The sequence below is a fragment of the Trichomycterus rosablanca genome, chromosome 6, assembly GCF_030014385.1.
Source record: "Trichomycterus rosablanca isolate fTriRos1 chromosome 6, fTriRos1.hap1, whole genome shotgun sequence".
NCBI classification, from domain to species: Eukaryota; Metazoa; Chordata; class Actinopteri; order Siluriformes; family Trichomycteridae; genus Trichomycterus; species Trichomycterus rosablanca.
Window position 1 is genome coordinate 14,244,655 of NC_085993.1, and position 27,847 is coordinate 14,272,501.

The 27,847-nt window shown below is 38.4% G+C and overlaps 2 protein-coding genes across 3 annotated transcripts; one reads left to right on the plus strand and one right to left on the minus strand.

Annotated features, from left to right (window-relative positions):
* mars1 (methionyl-tRNA synthetase 1) lies at window positions 1-22,608 on the plus strand. 2 transcript variants are annotated; one of them, XM_062997465.1, is made up of 22 exons: window positions 1-103; window positions 1,654-1,744; window positions 2,333-2,411; window positions 3,226-3,357; window positions 4,240-4,315; window positions 5,370-5,548; window positions 5,628-5,737; window positions 6,488-6,604; window positions 7,930-8,133; window positions 8,288-8,489; window positions 10,397-10,471; window positions 11,779-11,949; window positions 12,036-12,131; window positions 12,214-12,331; window positions 14,327-14,540; window positions 14,654-14,785; window positions 18,194-18,298; window positions 18,466-18,661; window positions 18,756-18,827; window positions 19,253-19,273; window positions 21,017-21,145; window positions 22,144-22,608. In XM_062997465.1, exons 1-22 carry the CDS (start codon window positions 1-3, stop codon window positions 22,291-22,293), a joined length of 2,772 nt encoding a protein of 923 aa, XP_062853535.1. In that variant the 3' UTR covers window positions 22,294-22,608. The 2 variants fall into 2 exon arrangements, with proteins under 2 accessions (XP_062853535.1, XP_062853536.1); XM_062997466.1 differs by lacking the exon at window positions 19,253-19,273.
* A 25-nt stretch (window positions 22,609-22,633) lies between these two features.
* ddit3 (DNA-damage-inducible transcript 3) lies at window positions 22,634-27,687 on the minus strand. The gene is made up of 4 exons (XM_062997467.1): window positions 27,582-27,687; window positions 25,040-25,105; window positions 24,492-24,696; window positions 22,634-24,294 (listed from the first exon to the last, which is right to left on the minus strand). Exons 3-4 carry the CDS (start codon window positions 24,630-24,632, stop codon window positions 23,617-23,619), a joined length of 819 nt encoding a protein of 272 aa, XP_062853537.1. The 5' UTR covers window positions 24,633-24,696; window positions 25,040-25,105; window positions 27,582-27,687; the 3' UTR covers window positions 22,634-23,616.
* Between the last annotated feature and the right edge of the window lie 160 nt (window positions 27,688-27,847).

Consider the following 27,847-nt stretch of genomic DNA (forward strand, 5'->3'; position numbering starts at 1 on the left):
ATGAAAGTGTTTTTGAGTGAAGGTAATCCGCACTGTGTGAAAGTGTTAGCTGTGCTTGGGCATACAGGAGTCAAATGCGAAGTGCAGCATGTCAGCCATGAGGGTGAGTAACAGTTATTTCACTACAATAACTACTTTGTTTCTTAAACCTGTCTCTCTTTAGCTTCAGCTTTCTATTTTAAAAGTTTAGGTCTATCCACTCATTCAACTGTGTGACTACCACGGACAAAAACTTTAACAGGGTCCCCATACTGAAACGAGACAGACAACCTAGTTTCCTCCAGCTGGCATAAATGGAAATCTATGGGCAGCTGTTGGGAGTGACAAGTGCCCCAGTAAATTATTTCTGTTCCACCTAGATTTACATTAAGGTAATAATAAGGTAGCAGAACATTAAATATAGTATATTAAAGCATTTACACTATGGCTGTGGTGGCAAGTGCCATAGATTATAACAGGCACTTTGTCATTCATAATAATCACAATCATAAAAATGTAGTTCCACCACAAGTTGCTTGTTGTTAACAAATAAGACTAATTTTGCATTCTTATAATCAAATGAAAACAAATGTTATATATCACTTTACTATATTGCAGTAACTTGTAGGCATTATATGTACGTAGATCAGTGTTGAATGGGGTCGACAGGACTGCTTATTTTGTTGTTTCTCTTGTTGTTTCTCTCCTTTCTTTTTTAAATACTTTTAATGTAATGCTATCCTATTAACCTTGAAAGCAAAATGAATTAACTTCAATTGCTAAACCAGCAATTGTACAGCTTTGTGTTGTGCTTGGTAACTTACAAAATGAATGGAAGTCTCTTTCCCGTTTCATAATGACTGTGCCTCTGTACACAAAGCGAAGTCCAGCAAATAAAGACTTTTGTCAATGTCTGAGTGGAGATACTCAACCCCAGTGCCCTGTCCTCAGTCAAACTGAACATCTTTGGGATGAGTGAACGCATCAATGCCGAGCCAGGCCTTCTTAACTCACATTCATGTCTGACCTTTCAAATGCTTTTTACTGAATGGACAAACACTTGCACACACTCCAAAATCTTGTTGACACTACCATTAAAAGTAGAGGCTGTTATAGTTGCCTAGGGTGTTGGATGCACCTTAATATTAATGGAGATTGTTTTGAATATTTACATTTTACATTTACAGCATTTAGCAGACGCTTTTATCCAAAGCGACTTACACAGTGAGCGGAACACAATGAGCAATTGAGGGTTAAGGGCCTTGCTCAGGGACCCAACAGTGGCAACTTGGTGGTGGCGGGGCTTGAACCGGCAACCTTCTGTTTACTAGTCCAGTACCTTAACCACTGAGCAATCACTGGCACTGAATAAGAATGTCCAACAAGCACATTTAGCCATATTGTGTATTTACTTTTACAAGGTGGTTCGTATGCATATTTTTGGTTTTAAACTGAGTCGTATTTGTAAACCCAGTTGCAGTGATAGCGTCAGTGCTAACCACCAAATTCCAAAACAGAACTATCCTCACTTTAGTTGGCAGTAAGGAACCCTGGATCTCAGCAGGAACACATCTGGTCTAGAAAAACCTCAACTTCCACACTTGTTTTATTATTACAGCTTTATCTAAAAATAATAAGCAAAAACAAATGTCAAACTTTTTTTTCCTTTTTCAGAAAGAGTGGTTCCCTTCCTGACTCGTCCAGTCCTCCCTGTTCTGCTTTTACCCAATGGGCAACATATCTTCAGTGCTAATGCCATCTGCCAGTAAGTGAAAAGCAGTTTAAGTTAACAGATTATTATAGGTGACCCCATGTCCAGTTAGCTGTCATGCAAAAAACATTGATAATGCTTTTTATTTGTTAACATTAAGCTTTAATTTGTTTGTTATTTTTTTGTCATTCAGTCATGACATGAAAAGTTCATAAATCATTATTACCCCAAGTTCTTACAAGTTTATGTAAACATATGACTGTATAAAATATACTATATTTAATATGGAAATACACTCCTCTTCCTGACAGTAAATAACTAGAGATTTTCTCTACCACAGATTGTCTTGAATGTGTGAAGGTATTGAAAACAAATATTTATATTAGAAAGCAACAAAGAAGTCCAAACACTTACTTACTATTAATTTATATTGAACGATTATAACAATATCTTTTTATTGTTTAATTACTTTTTTTTCTGAAAAACAGAATGTTTATTTTTCTTTATATTCCACTCCTATGAAGACAATAATTTTAATTTTAATTGATTTCACCAGATGCATTTGAAACTTTTAAGCTAGCAGCTTTTCTTCTTCTGAGAAACAAACACTTGAAAGGCTGTCCTAAATTTCTGTCTTTACAGATATCTGTTTGAGGTTGGTGGCAAAGAGACCAGTGATGCCAACAACCAGCTACTGGAATGGGAAGCAACAGAATTGCAGGTCAGGAGCTGCTGTTGAATAATCATGCTAAATGCCTTAATATACCCCATGTCTAATTAAAAATCTGGCTCTCACAAACATGCTTACACCCAATTAGCTCCTTGTGTTAAATTTTTAATTGGATATAGTGATATTAGTCGTTATTACTGCACACTCTTTAATTGGTCTAAATCCTTATTGAAGCAGTTTGATGGTGGAGAAGTGCTTTCAGAAGAGATGCACTTATCCTATTTCCTTGTTCAAGATACAATACAGCCATAATAAAACCACTTATCTATAACAATACATCATGAAAGCCAGTGTGTCATTTTAGACTTGGTAATTTGATTTACCCATACTTGCTAGGATGGCTTCTGAGTGTAAATGAACCATTTTGATTTGACTTTACATGCAGACGCAGTGGTAAATTTATTAGTCGACTATAGCTGGGATCCAGGGTTCGAATCCCCAGCAGTGCTATCAGCCGCTTGGGTGTCTTTATATAGACATGATTGACTATGGACAGGGCCCCACCATGTTTTGGTGTCCTGTCTGGGGTGATATGGCATTGTGTCCAATGATTTCAGGGTAACATCAGGATAAAAAGGTGGTGAAACATGAAAATGAAAAATAATTACAGATCAAATAAATGATCTGATAAGCACTGTCAGACTTGCAATCATTTTGATGCCAGAAAATGTACTATGGCACAGTTTTTATGCCTCCTATTCATCTGGGCTTGGGACCAGCACTAAGGGTAGGTTCACATTACACCATGCACCTACTGTATCTGTGAGACCAGCCCAGGATTTAAAGCTTCTGTGTTTTTTCCCAGCCTGCACTGTTTCAGGCTCTCCACATGATGGTGCTACAGGGAAAAACCAGTGAGGCTGGCACACTTCTGAAAGCACTGCTGAGGTGGCTGGAGCAGTACTTGAGTGGCAAAAATACACCACACCTGACTGCAGTAAGTATTATAGATAAACACGCAGTACTTCTGAAGATTTTATCTAATGTCTTGTATTATCAAATTCTGGTCTGTTTTAAAAAGGTTTTAATTCCAGGGACATATCAGATGTACATTTATAGGCAGCCTTTAATAGCTTATCATCATTGTTGTAACATTGTTGTTTGGATGCTTCTCAATACTTTACTTAATGACTGCAGTTAAAGTCCACTATCTTTGAGGAAATAACTATTTTCATATAATATACTCAGAGAAATAAATTAAGACCAAGTATTTTTAATTGTAGCACATGACATGAACGTTTGGTAACCCATACCCAATAATTCCTACAGAAAAAAAGCTAATTAGTATTATTTAATTACTAATACAGGCTCTTTACAAAGGGTGCTTTAGAATACATTCATCCTATTGTCCAGAGATTAGGGTTCTTAGTTGCTGGCTTTATATAAAACTGTGTAGGGGCTCGGGAGACACAAAGTATAGTATAGTATAGTATACCACTGCAGAGTAGAGTGTTCAGACTTGCAAGTTCAAAACTCAGCAGAACCAGAAGAGACCTTGCTGGCTGGGTGTCCGAATAAACACAGTTGGCCATGTTTGGGCACCTGCGCAAGATGGAGGAATCCTCTGTGGGAACCCAACGCTGGCAGGTGATTATAAGCGGGTGCAGAATGGACATGTGGTGATCTGGCTCTCCTTGATTGGAACAGGGTTGTGCTAACAGCAGCAGATTCACAGTAGGGAACTGGAAATGACTAAATGGGGTCACAAATGGGGTGGGAAGGGGTCAGGAAAAAGGGTACTAAAGCTTTAGTATTACCTCACTTTGAAAGTTTCTCATGATGGAATTAAAGTTGCTTTGTTTTGTGTTGCCTGGTTTAGGAGGCTGTGTCAGTGGCAGACATTGTGCTGTGGGCGACGCTTCACTATGTTCTGGCTAATTCTGCTTTTGAAGCAGGTGAGAGAAGGGCCAGGTCACCTGGGCCCAATTTATTTGTTTATTTTACAATAGCTAAAAAGTTATTGACAGTTTGATTACAGTTGCATAGCTCATGTTCAACTCTGCAAGCAAACATTCATTTCATTAGAAGCAGTTCTTTGTTTCCTTTGCTTGTTTTTCTTTTTGGCTTTTCAGTTCCTCTCTGTGAGGATGCATGCATATGTATATGTATACTCTTAAACCATTGGTCAGTATAAATACTCTAAAACCATAAAATACTCTAACCATTGGCCAGTTGGGAGTCTACACAGGCATAACCAGCTAAACCTAAGGGAGTGAACCATGCACCTGTTAGTGCACTCTCAGTACCTGGATAAAATTATGTATATTACACTTACCATTTACTAAACTGTCTTTTTCATTGAACGGCTTAAACCAAAGCAGTTTGTTTGTTTGTTTACATTTATTTCCCTCTTTCAATTGTCAGATTTTGCAGTGATTTGTCTAGAGACCTAATAGACATAATGGTTTGAAGCTTAGACGCTTAGCTTATTGGTTTGGTTCCAACATAAAATTGTGAGTAAAACCAATATTACTCAGATAAAATAGAAACTTTTTAACATCATAAAATATTTACTAATATTATTTAATATTTGTCTTTATTGGCCATTGATTGTACAGTGTTTAAACTTGTGTAATCATAAATCTCAGAGTGTGTTTATTTATCCACATATAGCAAAGTATTAATATCTTCAAAAACAAATGTTTGTACTAAAATATTTTAATGTAAATAAAATAAGCTATAAATATTAAAAAAGATTAAATTCAAAGTTTTAAAATGGTATCTGAACTGTTTAAATGCAAACTATTTTTCACACACACTTTTATATAAAAATATTGATGGTTCTTGGATAATAAAGTGATGTTGAGCATCTTTCTTAATATTCTTATATTCTAACATCATTTTGGTAGTTTGGTAGTTATTTTTGTTATTCAATTATACCATCCAGTTATAGCCTGTTCACGTTATGGTTTATTTTATTAACACAGATGTCTCTCTCTTTCTCTGTAGGCGAGTTGGGTTGTGTTCGAGGCTGGTTTGAGCGTGTAGCTCAGTTACCAGCATGCATCAAAGCTGTTGAGAAGATTCAGCAAGGCAAAGGGCTTGACAGTCTAAAGAGTTTTCTCCAAAAACAGCCAGCTCCACACACACTACACAGGGACAAGCAGCCCTGTGCTAATGGCAATGAGGTACTTTAAGTGCTATTGGATAAATAAATATAAATGAAATAAAAAATAGGATATTGACTATTGGGAGGATGTTTTTTAGACCGAAGACGCAGAGCTTATGATGACAGAAGAGGAAATTGAGGCAGCAACAGAATCTTGGAAAAAGGGACTGGCAGAATGTCCTGCAGCCACACAGAAGCAACACCCTGTGTAAGATTACAATCCAACTGTGGTGCAGAAACACATCTTAAGTAATATTGCTAACTAAGTTCAAAGGGTTGGTTTATTCAATTTAGCCACACTGCCTTGATTAGAGCTTTGCACCCTCTTGGCTTTCTCTCAACCAACATCATAGCAACCATCAGGGACTTTTACCAACAGTCTTAATAGAGTTCTCATGTACGCCAGTCATCTGTCAGCTGCATTTTCCTAACTCTCCGGTCCTTTTAATTCCAAACCCTATATTTTGTGTTTAGATCAGGTGACCGTAGAGGTCTGTTCATCTGACACATCACTCCACCTCTCTCTGTTTTGTCAGATTGATCATACACAGCTTGGAGGTGTATCTTGAAACATTTATGAGTTAAAAAAGAAAAACAATAGAAATATTGTCAGATGATATAAGATGAGAAGAAACGGGATGAGATGGATGAATGGATACATGGATGGATTGATCGAAGTGCAACTGTTAAAATAGATATGAAAAATGGATTGGTGCGTGTGATAATGTTACTCAGTCTTAAGTGGACTAGTAATGCTGCCTTCATTTTTGGGTTATAATGCTTTATGATTTGTATTAAACTACAATACAATACTCAAATACCAATATAATAGAGACATTGTCAAGTTCTATATAAATTCTATTTTAAAGCCATCACAGATATTAATTAAAAGTCTGTTTTCTTAAGTGACATATAAGGTAATAAGCTGGTTAATAACGTGCTGCTTGTGTCTGCTCAGTCTACCCCAGGAAGGAAAGCGGAACGTCCTGATCACAAGTGCACTGCCATATGTGAACAACGTACCTCACCTCGGCAACATCATTGGCTGTGTGCTTAGTGCTGATGTATTCGCCAGGTAACCTAATTCTATTTTCTGCTTTTCTCTTTTCTTCTTTAGTCGGCTGCTCTTGTTTTATTTTGCTCCTAGCATTGTGGAATGTCTTATGTGATTTAATGACAATAAATAACACAAATTAGATATACATCCTAGTTCAAACTTGAAGTTTTGTACTCGTTTTTAAAATGTTCTCTTTTGTACACCATAGTCTGGTTGACATGACAAATAATAATATATAATATTATAATCAGACAATGGTGCTTTGGGCGCAGTGGTAAAATACTCTGACCATTGGCCAGTCAGGAGTCTACACAGACATAATCGGCTATATCTGAGTGGGTGAACCGTGCACTTGTCAGTGTACTCTCAGTGCCTGGATTAAAAAGGATTGCATCAGGAAGGGTGCCAAAAACTAACTCTTGAGTCAGTGTAGCATGTGTAGCAAATTTTACATTTAATAATTTTATAGTTGAAATAGCATTTAATTTGTTTTAATTAAAGAGAGTGCATTTCTAAAAAATTGTTTTTTTAAAGGTCAAGGTTTTTATATTGCTTTAGTTAATTTGTAAAAGTATAAAGAATAGATTTGTATTGTGCTGTAGCTTGTAGGCATCTGACATAGACCAAAAATATGATATTTTGTTTGTGAAAACAGTTTAATTACAGTTTTCTTACTAATTTTACATTGGAATAATTTTCTTTTAGTGAGTTAATAGCTCAACACTATATCCTAATTGAACTAGCTAAATAATTAAATGTAGTGTAGTTGTACTTACTTGGTAGCAGGAACCAGTTAATTGAAAAGTTATGCTTGTAAGAGTTAAAGGTAAAAGAGAAAGAGGACAGCCAGCAAAAAGTTGGATGGATAAAACTAGAGGAACAATGAACAAGCTGTTAAAAAGCCTGACGGTCTGATCAGAATACATGATATTCTGGAGAAACACTGTTTGAAACACAGAGAAACCATGTGGTCGCCTGGAGTCTGAATCGACTTGGCAGCTTTTAATAATAATAGTTATAATTGCAAATCGTAGTTTCATTTTCTGTACACAAATACAAATTACTTATGTCTTGTATGATTAGAAGAATCAGCTTTTAAATCAGTTTGCTTTAAATATATAGTTTTCATTGTTTTTTAATGATGGCAAATATGTACAATATTTGCATGGTTTTTATTTGTATCTTTATTTATATCCAAAGACTGAGGCTGCATTCCAAGTGTCAATCTACCTGCTAAGTAGTATACCAGCATAGTAGTCACATGGGTAATGTTACTCTAATGCTTGGTCTTTCAAACATACTTTCACTTTATGGTTATATAAATATTGTATTTGTCCCTACAGATATGGGCGTTTGAGAGGCTGGAACTTATTATATGTGTGCGGGACGGATGAGTACGGCACTGCCACAGAAAACAAAGCTCGTGAGGAGGGCCTGACTCCTCAACAGATCTGTGATAAATATCATGCTGTACATTCTGCCATCTACAAGTGGTTCCAGATCGATTTTGACTATTTTGGCCGCACCACCACCGATCAACAGACTAAGTAAGACGAGCATATGATGCAGTTAGGTTTATAAATATAGACACTAATTGTTTAGATTATTCTGAAACATGAAATGACTCTAATAGGTCTATTAATTGAAACACCTGTTTAAAGTGCCTCTCTCTTTGTCTCCCTCTCTCTGTGTTACTTTTAGAATAGCACAGGATATATTCTGGCGTTTACATGAGAGGGGCTATCTGTTGGAAGACACGGTGGAGCAGCTGCGCTGTGAGAACTGTCAGCGCTTCCTGGCTGATCGCTTTGTGGAAGGAGTGTGTCCTCACTGCAAATACCCTGAGGCTAGAGGGGACCAGTGCGATAAGTGTGGTCGACTTATTAATGCTGTGGAGCTTAAGGTGTGACTCGATTTAGCTTCACTAATACACACTAACTCATGCGTTTTAAAAAGCTGTTTCATATGTAAGTGTGAAAATTTACATTTACATTTTCAGCCTTTAGCAGACTCTTTTTATCTAAAGTGACTTACAGCAGAGTGACAGCATACTGTCTAAGCAATTGAGGGTTAACGGTGGCAACATGGCAATGGTGGGCCTTGAACCAGCGACCTATTGATTACTAGTCCAGTATCTTAACCGCTAGGCTACAACTGCCCCAACTGAAAATGAAAGAAAGCGGCATGATGGCCATGTATTCAAATTTGAAACGTGACTGCAGTTTGTCATTTCTACAACCTTATGCTGGTTTCTTGTATTACCTATTGTAACATAACATAATGACTTCCACACTCTGTAGTCAATATTGAGTCATTTTGAATACGCCCTACTAGCTAGCTTCCCTCTGAGTTTCTGTTTTTTATTACGGTTCATAAATATTTATTCTGTGCTTGAGTGGCACAGCAGTCTGTCTTCTTCGATGTCCACAACAGTCAGGCAACCATAATAAATAATAATAGATAATATGATAATCATGCTGGGGTGGCGCAGCAGTAAAATACGCCAACCAGGCATTTATACAGACACGATTGGCTATGTATGGAGGGGGAATGGGCGAAGCTCTGTCATGAATTAGCGCCCTGTCCAGGGTTTTTCAGCACTGTGCCCTGACCAGAAAAAAGTAGTTGATGAAAATGTAAAATGAAATGACTATCAATTCTATTCTGTGAAGAGTAATAATAAATCAAATAATAATAAATCAAACTGATCATTATGTATATAATAGCTTATATGCTTACCATGAATAAATTGTATGTACTGTAATAGATTTGTGAGCTAAAGATTTAGGGTTCAAATCCTGAACAGTGCTATCGGCCATTCGGGCGTCTACATACAAATATAATTGGCTATGTGTCAGGCAAGGACTGGCCGAGGCCCCGGGAATGAATTTGTGTCCTGTCCGGGGTATGTTACAGCATTGCACCCAGTGATTCCAGGGAAACCGAGCCCTCCACGACCCTGATCGGGATAAAGCTGTGGTAAAACATGAAATAAAAAATGAAAGAATTTATAAAAATGAATGGGGTGGCTTAGTGGGTAGCACTGTCACCTCACAGCAAGAAGGTCCTGGGTTTGATCCCCAGGTGGAGCAGTCCGGGTCCTTTCTGTGTGGAGTTTGCATGTTCTCCCCGTGTCTGTGTGGGTTTCCTCCGGGAGCTCCGGTTTCCTCCCACAGTCCAAAGACATGCAAGTGAGGTGAATTGGAGATACAAAATTGTCCATGACTGTGTTTGACATTAAAGTTGTGAACTGATTAATCTTGTGTAACAAGTAACTACCGTCTCTGTCATGAATCTTACCAAAGTGTGTGATGTTAAAATCATAAAAAAAGTAAATAAATAAATATGAATGCTAAACTGGTAAAAAATGAAAACTAATTGGTTGTTGGTGTTTTACACCCTTAACATAAATTGTAGCTTCAGTATAGAATTTGTCTGAGGAGAGAAAGCTTTCCATTTCCCTCATAGTACAGAGAAATGTGTCAGACCCGCTGTCTGAGGTAATCGCTCATACTCTAAAGAACAGGAAGAAAAAGACTGGGTTGAAAGTGCCTGAAGTATTCATTTAATGACTAGGAATATTACCAGGAAAGATCTTCAGACTGATTTTATTTAAGTGTGCGATATAAATGATGACCTAAGTTATTGCATATTTCAGTATAGCAGGCTATGCGTCTGTTTTCATTTTAGTTGTTCATTCATTTAACACCAGCTTTCCGTGATGAAGAAGCTGCCTGTTGTCATTTTAAAATTTGATTACAGCTGCTGAGGTGTGGTTAATGTGTATTTTTGCTGGCGTTGTTTCCATAGGAGCCTCAGTGTAAGGTTTGCCGGCAGACTCCTGTGATTCGCAGCTCTAAACACTTGTTTCTCGACCTGCCCAAGGTAATGTCTGTGTTTTTGTATTTAAACAACTAAAAATACACTACAATACCTAAACTGGACAGCTTAACATAAGCACTATATGTGCTTGTTATATATTTTATCCTAGCACCTTGAGCATTAAACAGTGTGTGTCCTTTCTTTGCTGCTCTTACAGCTTTCAGGTTTTGAAACATATCAGTGTGGATTAGTCAGTTTAGCCATGACCTTTAGTTAGGTTTGACACTGATGTAGAGTTATGAAGAATGGCTCTCGGTAAGCATTTAAAATAATTCCAAATTGAATTGTTTCGGATAAGTACAGGTCTGTACTTGGGTGGCGCAACGGTCAGCCGACTGGGCATCTATGCAGACATGATTGGCCATGCGATGTATTGGTGCCCTGTCTAGTGTATTCTGATAGGAAACAGACCTACTGTGACCCTGACCTGATAAAAGTGATTGACTAAACTGAAATGTGTTCAAGTTTTTCTTAATCAGACTGGTCTATTAGATTAGCAGATACTGACACTTGAAGCATTGTTCCAGAAATTTTTTTTTCACTGCTCCATAGTCTAATAACTATTAGGGATGAAATGAAGCACCACAAGACAGTTAATAACCGATTCAAAAATTCCACGCTTCAAATTGATTTGACATGTAAAATGAATCGATATTCACTTTAAACAGCAAAGGGCACTGGCGCTATACACCTCGCCTGGTTGACGGCACTGGCGCTATACGCCAGGTTGCCAGATTCGGGGGTTTTTAGCCAAATTGGGCTTAATTCAAAATTGTTTTACATAGTTTGTACCTACCTCAGAAATAAAAGGGCAATACTAAATTAAAAAGATAATCACAAATGCAGTATTTTGTTTTCTTTTTTAAGAGAAATAATGAAAGGAAACTTTGTCATAATTTGTCTTCAATTTCAGTTAAAAAAATCGGGAAAAAATCGTATCGTTAACCCAGTATTGTGAATTGCATCGTATTGTGGGTAGAGTGTATCATTACATCCCTAATAACTATGCTTTGCACCACTTCAACCATGTTACCATGTCATGCTACCTGGCTTTAAAAATTTATTCTTTCAGATACATGTGTGCTAGAACCAACAACATCTGATTAAGACATACTTACATATCCCCACCTGTATGCTTTTTGAATAGTTTCTGAGCTGTTGTTGCCCCTACCTAATTTAACCAGGGTAGAAATCTAACTTAATTACCACAATGGCCAAACCCTCAAACTAAAAAGGTGTTCATATACTTTTGGACATGCTTTGTATACATCACATTCTGTCCTCTAATTTTGACTGTGTGTGCTCATTAGCTGGAAGGCGAGTTGGAGCAATGGCTGGAGCAGACTTTCAGTTCTGGAGACTGGACAACAAACGCTAAGAACATCACCCGATCTTGGATCAGAGACGGCCTGAAGCCACGCTGCATCACACGGGATCTGCAGTGGGGGACAGCTGTACCACACCCAGACTACAGCGAAAAGGTAAACTCCACAGAGAGCACCTTACACAAGTAAACCATTTAAGTATTTTCTGCTCACATGTGTGCTGTGTGCTCGTTTCTTCACAGGTGTTTTATGTTTGGTTTGATGCCCCTATTGGCTACCTCTCCATAACGGCCAACTACACCCCTGAATGGGAGAAATGGTGGAAGAACCCAAAGCAGGTGCCCCATCTCACTTTCATAATTTGATTACTGCTCAACTCTCTTGGCTTCGTGTAATGTTGTTCTTCCATGTGTCCTGCAGGTGGAGCTGTACAACTTTATGGCCAAGGACAACGTCCCGTTCCACAGTGTGGTCTTCCCCTGCTCTCTACTTGGTGCACAGGACAACTACACGCTTGTCAACAACCTGGTCGCTACAGGTGATTCGGCCACTCCTAAGCCTTAATGAAAAACTGAATTTTGAATGTACTCTTTACCTAATCTGTACCTATTTAGGATCTTTACAGTATACCAATACAGAAAATGTCCTTTCAGTTACTAATGCTTTTCCAAGGTTTTGTGGGATCTCTGACAAAAAGCAGGCTTGGAGAATAATAACAAATAATTCCATAATTGAAAGTGTTCTATAAAAATGTTCTTAACTAAATGTACAAGGGATCTTTAAAATGTTTCCGCACTTTCATGTTTTTGTGGAAACGGTGAGTAGTAATTGGTCGTGTCTGAGAGACAGAGAGAGCTTATAGTCCTGATTTAGTGCCATCTGATTTCCACCTTTTTGGACAGCTCAAAGAAGCTTTGGGGGAAAGAAGATTTTCATGTGATGATGTGAAAGCAGCAGTGCATCAGTGGCTATGCCCTAAACCAGAAACATTTTTTGCTGATGGCATTAAAAAGTTGGTACGACACTGGAAAAAATGCATTGGAAGGTGACTATGTAGAAAAGTGATGTGATTTGTTTTTCACTTTCTTAACCGCTTAACCAATTAGGGTCGTGGGGGGTGCTGGAGCCTATCCCAGCTGGACGGGTTGCCAGTCCATCGCAGGGCAGACACACATACATACACATACACATACACACACCCATTCACCTATAGGGCAATTCAGTGTCTCCAATTAACCTGACTGCATGTTTTTGGACTGTGGGAGGAAACCGGAGCTCCTGGAGGAAACCCGTGCAGACACGGGGAGAACATACAAACTCCACACAGAAAGGACCCGGACCGCCCCGCCTGGGGATCGAACCCAGGACCTTCTTGCTGTGACGCGACAGTGCTACCCACCGTGGCACCCGTAATTTGTTTTTAATAAATAGTCTTAATAAATAGAATTAAAAGTGTGGAAACTTTTTGAAGAACCCTCGTATATTAACTGCCCAAACAAAGGCCCCTGTACGTCTTTTAAAAGTTGCATATTCAAGTAAACAGGTAGTCAGGGGCCTTTAAATTCAGTTTGTAATCATTCAGATGCAACAAAGTTATTATTCATTCACACATTCATTCATTTTTACTAACTACCGGCCAAGATCACTGTGATTCTCCCCGGAAACATTGGGCACAAGGCAGAAATCCTGCAAATTGGACATGGTGCCAATTTGTCTCCTCACAGCAAGACAGTTCTGGGTTTAATTCCCAGGTGGAGCAGTGCAGAGGAAACCCACGTAGGCAGAACATGCAAACTTAAAACAAAACAGCCCCTGGTCACCCGGCCAGGGAGTCAAACCCTTCTTCACTGTGCCATATTGATTTAGACATGTCCAATTCCCATCATTGCATTGTCAACCCAAGCTGCGCGTTAAACAACAAAAATATTTTAGTGATGTAAAATAATACACTAATATTAAACAAGCCTTGCCTACATAAACACAATTTCATTTACTAGACTGGTGTTGTTTTCCTTTGATTAACCATACATCCCAGCAACTACCATTTGACCCAGCAGTTCTACTGGGTTCGAACACAGGAAATTTATGTATCAGTTTGCTCAGAATTTCAGCTCTGTGGGGCCACTACACCTACCTTTTATATCCTTCAATAAATTGCAGATTAATACCAGAGTAAGCATGCATGTTTAAACAAATTTACATAAAAAAGCATCTGATCTTGTTCTTTTTTTACTCAGTGACCTTCCAAAAACTAACTGGACTAGAACTAATGAAATGCATCTTGCTCTGTCTTACACCAGTGTGTCTGTTTTGTAATGTTTTGAGAGGTTGGTTGTTTTGGGTTTTAGGGCTCAAATTTTAATTTATTGAATACTGAGTTCCTTGGCAGAGCATAAACTACAAGTGCTTTGCAATAACCATTGTGTCGCCCTAGGAAAACCTTGTCTTTACCAGGACAAAATTATTTGCCGCTCATAGTTTGCTGGCAGCTTCAGTCGGCTGAATTTTAATGGATGTTTTTTTTTGCACTCAGAATACTTGAACTATGAGGATACTAAGTTCTCAAAGAGCCGCGGTGTGGGAGTGTTCGGTGACATGGCTAAAGACACTGGCATTCCTTCTGATGTCTGGCGTTTTTACCTTCTCTACGTGAGACCCGAGGGCCAGGATTCAGCCTTCTCCTGGGCTGACATGGCTATTAAGAACAACTCAGAACTGCTTAACAACCTGGGCAATTTTATCAACAGGTAAACACAGCAACTCATGTACACACCCAACTCACCACAATATACAGAACTGAAGAAGAAAGGGATTCAATAAACCTGTTTTTTCATTTCTTTGTTTGTTTCCTGTGTTTTAGAGCAGGTATGTTTGTCAGTAAGTTCTTTGACGGCGTTGTGCCTGAGATGGTCCTGCAGGATGAAGACAAGAGGCTTATTGCTCAGGTGTGCTGGGAACTCAAGCAGTACATCCAGCTGCTGGACAAAGTCAAGTAAGAAAACAAAACACTCTTACAGCTCAAAGTGCATCTGCTGAGCACCAGAGATCTAGGGACTTTGGTTTAAACCTTGGCATGTCCTCCTTAAATCAACATGAGTTTTTTTCCTGGTACTGTAGTATTCGTCTCCACCTAAAAACATACAAAAGGGAAATTGGAATTTGCTTGCAATTGTAAATAAGCAAGTGATGCCCTGTCCAGGGTGTAATTCAGCCTTCCAGTGCTTCTGGGTGGTGCTGCACCCACTGTGATTCTAATCAGGATAAAGCCAGAAATTAGTGCTATAACAAAATAATAAACATTAGCATCAAATTATAATTAATTCCCATATTACACTGATCAGCCATAACATTAAAACCACCTCCTTGTTTCTACACTCACTGCCCATTTTATCAGCTCCACTTACCATATAGAAGCAATGTGTAGTTCTACAATTACTGACTGTAGTCCATCTGTTTTTCTACATACTTTTTTAGCCTGCTTTTACCCTGTTCTTCATTGGTCAAGATCCCTACAGGACCACCACAGAGTAGGTATTATTTTTGTGGTGGATCATTCTCAGCACTGCAGTGACACTGACATGGTGGTGGTGTGTTAGTGTGTGTTGTCCTGGTATGAATGGATGAGACACAGCAGCGCTGCTGGAGTTTTTAAATACTGTGTCCACTCACTGTCCACTCTATTAGACACTCCTACCTAGTTGGTCCACCTTGTAGATGTAAAGTCAGAGACGATTGCTCATCTATTGCTGCTGTTTGAGTTGGTCATCTTCTAGACCTTCATCAAAAGTCACAGGATGCTGCTGGCTGGATGTTTTTGGTTGGTGGACTATTCTTAGTCCAGCAGTGACAGTGAGGTGTTTAAAAACTCCATCAGCACTGCTGTGTCTTATCATACCAACTCAAACCAGCACAACACACACTAACACACTACCACCATGTCATTGTCACTGCAGTGCTGAGAATGATCCACCACCTAAATAATACCTACTCTGTGGTGGTCCTGTTGGGGTCCTGACCAATGCTAAAAAAGTATGTAGAGAAACAGATGGACTACAGTCAGTAATTGTAGAACTACAAAGTGCTCCTGTATGGTAAGTGGAGCTGAAAAAATGGACAGTGAGTGTAGAAACAAGGAGGTGGTTTTAATGTTATGGCTGATCAGTGTATATAGCTGCACACATTTTGAGTCAGTGCTGCACAGAGTGGCACTGCTGGTAGAATAAGTGCCATACAGCAACATGGGTACTTAGGACCTGTGTCATTATTATTTGTGTTGGGCTGTCTGTGAAAAATTTGCCTATTGTCCCCCTGTCCTTTTGAGTACTTTGGTTTTCTCCCACTTCCCAAAAGCATGCAAATGACTCATCTAAATTGATTCTAGATGAATGAGTGAATGTGCTCAGTAGGTCTGAATGGCGTCAGATCCACCACAACCCTGACCAGGAGGAAATGGTGTGTTGAAATAAATGAATGATCATTGAGCTTTTGTTTAAAACTGGGATTTGTTTGGTTAAGGTTTATTATGGAAAATCTTCGAAGAAAAATCCATTGCTGTTTTTTATCCAGCATCTGTAAAAACCCAGTATATTATAGCTAAAGTTTTAATCTATTTAAGAAGAAAACAAATAAAAAACAATTGTATCTCGACTTCACTAGTGACCCAACTTTATTAGATATTTAATACAGCTCATCCTTTGCGTCTCCCTGGGTGCTGTTCAGTTCTTAATGCAATAATGTGCTGTCAGCTAAGTTATCCCAACTGTGTTATCTCTTTAAGGTACAGGAATTTATGCCCATAAGTTAAATAGTTTCTGTTTTACAGTTCATCCTTTTGTCCTGTAGATCTATAATGGTTGCTATTTTAGACCCTTTTATTAAAACAGTTTTTAATTTGCCAGCACAGAGCTGTGTGCAGTTTTAAATCTTAATCTGTCCTCATCATGTTATATTGTTTAATATATTGTAACTGAGAATTATAACCAATACGATGAAGAATATTGGGTCTAAATATGACTTTTTATTTCTTTACATAAGAATATGCAACATTTATACACTGATCAGCCATAACATTAAAACCACCTCCTTGTTTCTACACTCACTGTCCAGTTTATCAGCTCCACTTACCATACAGGAGCACTTTGTAGTTCTACAATTACTGACTTTAGTCCATCTGTTACCACAGGACCACTACAGAGTAGGTATTATTTGGGTGGTGGATCATTCTCAGCACTGCAGTGACACTGACATGGTGGTGGTGTGTTAGTGTGTGTTGTGCTGGTATGAGTAGATCAGACACCACAGCGCTGATGGAGTTTTTAAACACCTCACTGTCACTGCTGGACTGAGAATAGTCCACCAACCAAAAATATCCAGCCAACAGCGCCCCATGGGCAGTGTCCTGTGACCACTGATGAAGGTCTAGAAGATGACCAACTCAAACAGCAGCAATAGATGAGCAATCGTCTCTGACTTTACATCTACAAGGTGGACCAACTAATGGAGTGGGTACAACTGGTGGAGTGTCTAATAGAGTGGACAGTGAGTGGACACGGTATTTAAAACCATGTCAGTGTCACTGCAGTGCTGAGTATGATCCAACACCCAAGTAGTACCTGCTCTGTGGGGGTCCTGACCATTGAAGAACAGGGTGAAAGCAGGCTAAAAAAGAGAAATAGATGGACTACAGTCAGTAATTGTAGAACTACAAAGTGCTTCTATATGGTGGAGCTGATACAAGGAAGTGGTTTTAATGTTATGGCTGATCAGTGTATTTTATTTTGTCATGTGTCCTCTTTTATGACTAATTAGGTTTAAAAAAAAACTTTTTATTATGTGTTTGATTATGGAAATACATTAAATGGATGCTATTGTTAATAATTTATTATGAAATTATTAAACACAAATTTTAATGTAAAAAAGCAACAGGAGCCTTAAAAACACCTCAAACACCTTAGTTTACAGACCCACAAATCACCAAACAGGTTCACAAAATAAGATTCCACAACACGCCATCAGACTAATGATGACTTATGATTAATGAATTAATTATTTTATTAACTACACCTACCATGGAGATGAACTTTGTGGAAATACGATTACTGAGTGTAGCCCATGTGTTGCACTGTACACCTTGGCATTCCCTATATAACATTTTTTGGGTGCAACAACACTGCTGCATCTAATGCACTTATACCACAGCAACACACACACACTACCATGTTGGTGTATTTGCAGTTTAGAGAATGGTCCACCACCCAAATGTCATTTGGTCAGTTATAAATACAAGGGCTCAGTGAGTTTATATATTGACAAAAGTGTACATAAACAACATAAATAAAAATATTGTTGTGCAGTTGAACTGTATATTAGAAATATGCTTTGCTTTTTTTTTGGATACCAGGATCCGCGATGCCCTGAAGTGCATCCTTAACATCTCTCGCCATGGCAACCAGTACATTCAGGTTAATGAACCCTGGAAAAAGATCAAAGGAGGAGACGAGGACAGGCAAGTAAAACTGTCATCTTGAAAGTCTGCAATGCTTTGGTCAGTGAATGGGTCTGTCCACACACACACACAGCACAATTTTTATGTTTGAAAGTGTCATTGACCTTATTTTAAAATAACTAAATAATTAATTATGAAGTATTTTGTTGTATTTGTGTGTGCTTTAGGCAACGTGCAGGCACAGTGACTGGCGTGTCTGTAAACGTGGCGTGTCTTTTGTCAGCCATGTTGGAGCCATATATGCCCACTGTCTGTCAGACCATCCGTGCCCAGCTGCAGGCTCCAGCCAACTCCACCAGCGCCATGCTGAATGGGGAGGGGCGCTTCCTTTGCAGCCTCCCATCCGGCCACCGCATTGGCACGGTAACCATGCCCTAACAAATGTGTAACTAAGTAGCATCAGCTTCAAAGATTCTGAATGAGTGATTTAAACTAATCTTGCTTTGATTGCCTCCAGGTCAGTCCTTTGTTCCAGAAGCTGGAGTCTGAAGAAATTGAGAGTCTGAAGAAGAAATTTGGAGGACAGCAGGTCTGTAAATAATTTGTGTTTAATTTAAAGCAAAAAAAAAGAAAGTTAAATAGTTTAACAAAGGGTCTGTTCAGCTGTATGTTTTGATAAAAAAATCCATGACACAGAAACAGGTCTTGGCTTGGATGAAGTGTCTTGGTATTACATCATTTCAGCAAGAAACAACAACTTCTACTCCCACTTGTTGCAACATTTTACAAATGGGTGACATGGTGACATTTTCATCCCTATTCAGGATTTGCTGCACTGCGAGTAAAATAAAAAACAGCGTTGCCAAAACAAATTAAACTGCTCTTTTGTTGTTGGTTTAGTCAGAACTAGTCTTTGGGCAGTTGTGGTACTGTTCCAGCAGTTCCAGTGTGAAGCTTTGATGTAGTTTCTGTTCTGTCTCATTTCTTTTACTCAAACCTTCTTTTCGGTTGGAGGAGGAGACCCCTGCAGCAAAGGTAGATCTGAGTGAAACTGTTGCATGCTTTTGTGCTTTTGCACCAGCACCTTTACTTAATCCTAGAGTACGGAATTAATCTAGCACCTGTGCACCCCAGCAACACTGAGATCAAAACCTGTAACTGTTAATCACTGCATTACTGTATTTTTGAAACACAATTTAGCTGACCTGAGGGCACGATGGAGAAAGGGGTTCACGTTTAAAAAAAAAAACTGCCGTCTGTGTAGATTAAAATCCTTATTAGTGTATGAGACAGAATGATAATGACGCGGCCCCAGTGAGCACCTAAATGTCTGCATGCTTGTTAAACACTAATTGTTTGTGTTTGTGAAATAATATGGTAATGCTTTACATTAAGGTTGCCTAATCTAAACTGCTTTGCATTGTTTTCCATTAAACGATGTAGATGTGAGCATTATTAAACCATAATTAGGACTGTCGCAATGAACATTTAAGCTGTGTTTTGTTTTGTAAATGTGCCTTCTGTTAAGTTTATTCCTTTCTTATGAATCAAGCCATGTAGTATTTATATAGAGCCTTTAGTTAACATTAGATCTATTTCTGGTGCTCTGGTGGTGCTATTACACTAGCCTACCTGCAGGCCAGCCGGGAATCTACACAGACATGATTGGCTATGTCTGACGGTGGGGAAGTGGATGATAATCGAAGCCCTGAGAGTAATTTTAAGCTTTGTCCAAGGTGTTTCCCAACAGAACCAGGCTTGCTGCAACCCTGACCAGTATAAATGGGTTGATGTAAATGAAATGAAATCTATTTATGTCTGCTTTTCACAGACAAGATTGATAAAGCAAGATACTTAAAGGAAAATAACATTATATAACCTACATATAATGTCCAAAGGCACATTCTTCACTACAGTTTTAGCCGTAACTGAGCCATTTAATAAAAAAAGAAATAATAAAAATAATTAAAATGACACAGCGATGTTGATATTAATTGTTAATAATAAATACCTTATCCAAATTATATAAAAACATGACAGTCGTTTTAAATCCTTTCAATTCATATTTGAATAATTATGACAGACCTAAACATAGGTACCATTTAGAAGTAACTAAAACTGCACCTACATCATTTATTACTTCTAATAATAAGCAAATTAATCTCCCATTAAATAATTGTATTATCACTTCTAATCCCACTGACTGAAGTTCAACTGATTATATTAAATCTCTATATATTACACCAACCCATCACCTCTGAGATCCGGATTCGAATCTCGGCTGTGCTATCAGCTGGCTAGGGCATCTACACAGAATAGATTGACCATTCGGTGAAGGGTGCTGAAGCCCTGTGATGGAGTGACATCCGGTCCAGGGTATTTCTGCCTTGCATCCAGGGCTTTCCGCTAGATCTGCTGTGATCCTGACCGGGATAAAGCAGTTGAAATGATGTAACTGAAATGACAAAATTTTGCTTAGGTAATTTTTGCTGTTGGGTCTGATCTCATTTTAGTCTTGTAATTAATGTCATAATGACTTTTAACCATTACATATTGTGTATTAATGCTAAAGCTTTCAGTTTGTTTATTAATAAGTGAACCTAAATGTAAAGTGTTCTGAACTCTATATTGACCAATCTGTTTATTGTCTCCGAATCAGAATTATTCTCAAATCTCTGCATGTTTTTGACTTCACATATTTACATACAGGTATTCCAAAGTTTTGCTTGAGGTATTTTTTGCTCTCTGTAATAAGCACGCTTGCTTGTCTCTTGTCAGGTTCCCCGTGGCATGGCAAGCTCGACAGAATCCAAGCCTCCCTCTGCTACACAACCCATCACTGACACGAGCAAAAGCACAGCCGATCCCGAGAGAGCCAAACAGCTGGCTGCAGCGGTGACAGAACAGGTCAGAACAAGCACATGCACAGAATATCTGACTACAGGAACTAGAATCATAGCCTGTTTCTGTGGGTGTTCTTAAAAATGAGATGCAAATAAGAAAAATAATAATTCACACCCTGTTTATAATGAACTCAGTCATTGGATAAGAAATAACATGGTTACGTTTGGTTTTCTTCCACAAAGTTTCCACATAGTCTAAATCAGTGATTTTAACCATTTTACTAGCTGGGATGCACCGGTCTCATGGGGTGTAGTAACATATTGGAACAATAGGTCTACAGTACAACATCAAGTGTTGCAATTTTTAAGTATTCATTTTATATTAACAGTCCAAGGCATAAATAATGCTAGCCCATTGCCACTGGGATCCAGCAGTGCAATTGGCCAGTCAGATGTCTACATACAGACATGGTTGTCCGTCAGGGAGGGATGGCCAAAGGCCTGCAATGCATTTGCGTTCTGTCCGGGGTGCGTTACTGCATTGCACCCGGTGATTCCGGGGAAATTGGACCCTGCGCAACCCTGACCGGGGTAAATGCGGTGGTAAAACATTAAAATAAATTATCCACATCTGTTGTAAATTACTATTTATTTAGAAAAAGTCTGCTTTCGATTGGCACCATGTGCAGGATATAATTCTGCCTTGTTCCCCGAGTGTTACTATGTAGATCTTTGTAGATCTTGACAAATGCAACCAGGTCAGGATAAAGTCGCAACTGAAGATAAATACATAAATAAATTAAATGTATTTCTCTTGATGTTGGTCTTACATGTGCAATTTAAATAAGCTGTATCGCAAAATCATGTGGTGGAAAAATACATTGCATACCCGACTGCTAGCTCTTCAATTATTAAGAATATTAAAGATTAATGTCGAACTATATGGTAAGAAATCCTGAACACGGAATCCTTTTTTACCATTCCAACCATTTTACACTTTTGTTAATTCAAAGACAAGATGTGCATAATTAAGCAGGATATATTTGTATTTTTTAATGACAGAGTGATAAGGTGCGCGCTTTGAAGGCACAAAAGGCAGAGAAATCAGTCATCAATGCAGAAGTTGCTAAGCTTCTGGAACTGAAGAAAGAGCTTGCTTTGGCTGAAGGAAAGAACCCTGAACCTGCCCCTCAGAAAGGAAAAAAGAAGTGATGAGAGAGAGACAGGAATCCATTCTCAACTTGTACATGAAAACGTACATGAAGGTATTCTCGCTCAGATGGGACAGTGCGCTCCAGGAGGAAAATATAGCCGTAGCCAGATTTTAAAAGACGGCTGCCAAGGGAACCATTTTGACTGTTGTAATACAAACCCTGCTATGCTGCACAGCTGTAACTGAATCCCATGCGTTTTCTTATTGTCAATGTCATACACTCAGTTTCATCCCTCTAATGTCTGGTGTTTTAATAAACTATACAATTGTTTCACAAAAAAATATTCTTTGAGTATTATGGTTGCATACAATATTAAACAGATTAAAAAAACCACACAATTTTGATTGTATTCAAGGTTTTATTAATAAATGTAGATAAAGACAAATTCAAAGTCTATGCAAATACAATTCAGCATGCAAGTATATTTTTACTACACAGTACAATAGTGATACGGTGTGATATGATTATATATAATGAGCAGATTTATATAATGGATAGATATCATAGAAAAATAAGCACAAAGTGGTATGAACTGCACATTGTTAACTAATTATTCTATTTGAAAAATACATAAGAAAAAGAATCGAGCCCAAAAAGACTACATCACAACCACATTTCTCCCCTTTATCCATCCACGCTTATAGGCCATGGCTTCAGCTGAGGTTTAGGAAAAAAACGGTAACAAAACGTTCTAAAAAACAGTCCTGAGCTAATTCTGTGTGAACTCGGCATAGCTAAAACAGTTTCAAAAGCCCTTTCATTACAATTACAAAGACAGTATAATGTTAAACTTCCTCTACTCTACACTGGGTTACAATGAAATGCACAGAATCCTTAAAACCTTTAAACCATTTTGTACTTCTGCAAATCTCTTTAAAAGCAGACAAAATGTGCTCTGTTTCTAAAGGTTGGTCAAAACCTCATGTGAACTGTACTTGTATTTGCCCATAACACCCCCCAGAAGAGTATTATTACCAGGTTTAATTTTCATCCTGATACATCTGAGTACAAGCAGCATGTGAATACAAAGTCTTACAAAATTACTTGGGTAGGTAACTATTAAATTAGATACCTTTTATTGAGGCTGTTTTACACAGTAATAACTGTAAATTAGGGGTCCGTTTCTCTTTTTAAGGCTAAATCTGACATTCTCACTACACATCCTCTCCATCATTCTTGGGGGAAGACTCTAAATGAATCCCTCTCTCCCCCAGTTTCCACATGACTTTTTCTCTCTTCTCTCTAAATGTGCATTTCATGGTCACCACAGGAACCTTCCTCGAATTCCTTTCTTTGCAACCTTTCTTTGTTCTTGCATCCTTTACTTCCTAGTGTTGACGAGCCTCTCGATAAGTGCACGCCGTGTCCGCTGGACCTCCTCACCGAGCCTCTCGATCTCGGCCTTGAGCCTTTCATTCTGGTCAGTCAGCTCCTGCACCTTCCTCTCGTTCTCCTGCTCCCGCTCCTTCCTACTCTTCTTCCCTGAGAAAGGCGAGTTGGGAGCACTCCCTCTCTTCCTCTTGCCCAGACGTGCGGAGACAGGGGCCGATGGAGGGGAGAGAGGTGGGGAGGAAGGAGGCGAGCAGTTGAGGGAAGGCGACTGCGAGGATGAGAAGGATGAGGAGCTCGAGGAGCAAGGCGACGACGTGTCTGGGACGGTTGGCAGCTCTTCCTCGCTGACTGACGGGGAGGCAGGTGGAGGGTTTGGGGGGTGATGGTGGTGGTAGCCACTGGTGACCATAACTGCCCCTGTCTCCACCAGGCCGACTCCACCCTCACTCAGCAGCTCGAAAAACTCTGGGGGCAGCAGGTCTCCAGGGCTGGAGCTTGCTGCCTCTCCTCCACCACGTCGCTCCTCCTGGGCCGTGGGCTGGCTGAGGAGCAGCGGAGGTGGTGGAGGTTCATCCATCACGCGCTGCACCCCCTCCCCCCACACCTGCCCCTCCGTCAGCCAGGTGAGGGAGCAGCTTTCCAGGACATCCAGAAACTCTGTCTCTTTCTGCATTTGTAAAAGAGAAAGAAGTAAAGAATAATTATTAAAACGTATTCATTTAAAATATCGAAATTATATAAAGCAGTTTGTTAAAAAATATCAAACGCAATTACAGAAGACAGAAAGGAGAAGGGAGTGCGTAACATTGAAGGTTCGATAGCGGAGACAGTAGTAGAGCGGACGTTGTTTTCAGCGTGACTGACCTCAGTGCAGGGCAGGGGGCGTGTGTGCTTGGCCCCACCTGCGTCGGATCCCAGTATATCTTGCAAGTCTTCATACCACGCCTCCAACTCTGCACCACACAGCGGCGCCACGCCGGGGGGGTACATCCACTCCGCAGTCATCTCAACCAATCAGCTGCTACGCACAGACACGACCTGACACGCTTCCACACCCAGCACACCAGACCTGTCCAAAAATTTTTACTTTTACTAATGTGGCAAAAGTTTCCGAAACAATGTATTGGAACCTAGACTAAATAAGTTGGTATTATGTGGAGTTAATTGTGGAGATTGTGGAAAAAAATGTAACATTTAGGTGATCAAAAATTGCCGGACTGTAGAGAGATTTACTACACAAATCACAGCAGGTCAATAGACACTGTTCTGAACTTTACCCAGGTGCATGCACGTGCTAGAAATATAGCAAATTGTAAGTGTAATACTAAACCTTCAACTACACTTATACCTTACAAACTATAAATAAATTAAAAAAACACAATTAAAAACAAACAAATATAAAATGTGCTTACCTTTAAAGCGTTTCTTCTTAATCAAGTGTGGTTGTGTGTTGTCGGTGATATGGTGTCCCAATAATTCTAAAAAAAAAAAATACAAGTTACAGTTATTGCAGCAAAAAAGAATTACATTCAATTGTGTTAATTTGCACTTGAATATATTATGATGGTTAATAACTGTTAATGTAATGTATTATCAAAGCCAATATAACCTTTCTTCACAGCGTGGGGGGGGGGGGGGGGGTGTAGCCGTTTTTTAGAGGGACAAAAGAATTACTGAAATTAGATTCCCATCAAGAAACATAAGATAAAACAGCCTATTTTTATGCATCATATTATTTTAGATGTTAAATATTTATGTTAAATATGTTACATTTATCATTTAGTATAATTACTAAAATATCCAGCCAGATTCATTGTTTATAAAATATATTATTTATAATAATATTATTAAAAATATTATATTTAATATTATTAATATTGGATAGATACATATATACTTTATTAATCCCAAAGGAAATAAAATTTTAAAAATATTATTATTATTACTTTTATTATTGTTGTTGTTGCTGTAGTTGTCATTATTACTGTCATTATTATTATTATTATTACTACATTGCCATTAACATCCAATAATAAACACGCAGAAATAAGAATTTTATCCTATAATTGTACATATAAATAAGTGATGTTTGATTAGCAGTGATGCGGTTTAATGAGGTCACTGTTTTGTGTAAACAAAGGCGCATTGTTGTGGCCGCTGGCGCCCCCTGTCAAAGTCCGAGCTCGCGGACAATAACCTCGCGCTACATTAGGTGCATACTTCCCTACTAAGAAGTATGACAGAATAGTATGCTGTTATACCTGCCGTAACTGAAGTAACCATGCTGTATTGTTTCTACATACTAGTAAGTACTCTAGTGCGCTCCGGCGTCCACAGACGAAAGGCTATATATAACCAAAAGTAATTAAGTGTAATTGTAGCAGCTCATTTATCGCTTTGTGTGTTAAAAAGAAATAATTGTTTAGAAATGTGTCTTAAATTTGTGTATTCAGTATTATATGCGTAAGAAATGTAATAACTGTTTGCGTATTATCTCGACTAAGAGTCGATTATTGCCAAGTAGAAATCTACACAAACACAACGGTTGTAATGGTGTTTTATATTAGTGTTAAACCCCAGATTAGTGTTCGTGTAGAATGAACAGCTAAACTAAAAGAGAAATAATCCACCAAAAGTCACGTGTGAATAATAGTGAATAATAATACAACAATAACACGTGATCACTTAAAAACATAAAATGTTTGTCATTTATTGTTTGGTAAAGCAGAAATTAACATTAACTAGGTGTAAGCGAAACAATAAATGGTTAAACTTTGTGGGGTCTATTTTTATTGAATTTTACATTTAATTATTAACAATGAACAAAAAGATATATACAGATGTATATACAGTATTAATCAGGGTGCAGTAATAGCACAACAAGATACAAAACACCATATACTATTACTAAGCACAACCCTTCTTAAAATAACGATCAAAGTTATCTATAAACCTAATGCTTTTTAATTTTGGATAAGTTTTAAAGAATTAAATTCCACAAGGGTAATGTTGGTCTGGAGCCTAAAAAGTTTACTTTATGAATAAAAGAATTGGCATAGAATAAAAAAAATTACAATATATTCAATTTGTCTATTGGACTGGTTATTATAGTAGTATATTATATCTTTTAACTTCCAAAAATGTGTAGCTTTAATTGGTTTAAATAAATGATCTTTTAAATAATAAAGGAATAATGGTCTCTTCGGCATCTCAACAAAAGGGACAAGAGCTCTTAACATTAACACATATAACAATAATTGAATTAACTGGATAGATCTTATGAATAGCCTTAGCTTTATTAGGAATACAGAACTTTTGCAGCAACAACCAGGTTCTGACTTTGTGCTGTAGTTGAATAATCTGAAAGCCAGCCAATTACGTCATGAAGACAAAGTACAGGAGATGTGAAACAAAAGGAGAAAGTCCTGATCACTGATCACTAATGCCGGTCTGAATAGCTCACATGGTTATTTAATAATACCCTACACTACACAGTTTCCACTGACAAAAGTGAAATAAACAACTACAGGTGATTAAAGTGAAACTTTTCTTTAAATGTGAAGTTTACATCAGAAATAAAAAACAAGGATTTTATATGATTATTATCATCAAACTGATGTTTAGTTTATAAATCCAGATAAATATCAGTTATGTGAATAAATGCCAACACTGACAAGTACAACAAAACAAGCCTGGTGTTAAACCTAAACACAAGTCAGTCAGAAAGTGAAGAAAAGTCATTCTGTTCTGTCATGACAGTAGAAAATATGATATGGACTATAGATTAATGAGCTCTAGGGAGGGCAACTGTGGTCCAAAAACAGCTGCAGGCTTTCTGCCAGATCCTCAAAAAAAACTCCAGCTCAGAGACGGAGTGACAGCGCCCTAAAACTTCTCCAAACTAAACAAAACACCCGTAACAAACCTCAAAAATGACATGAGAAGAACACTCACCCTTTTTCTTTTATTATGCCGTTTTCTCGACTGTCTCAGACTCGGGCTGTGTATATGTTTTTGTTGAGATTGCTGATAGTTCATGTTAACCATTGTTCAGCTGAAGTCACCGAGTGTGAAGTTCGGAAACTCCCGGTCCGCTTATAAAGCTCCGCACGTATCAACCGAACTCAGGGGAGGGGCTTCGTTCACAATCTAATGTTGATAGCGAGGATAGAATTGCGCACTGTCCAATCGAGAAGCAAGGACAAATCTCTTTTGCTTAG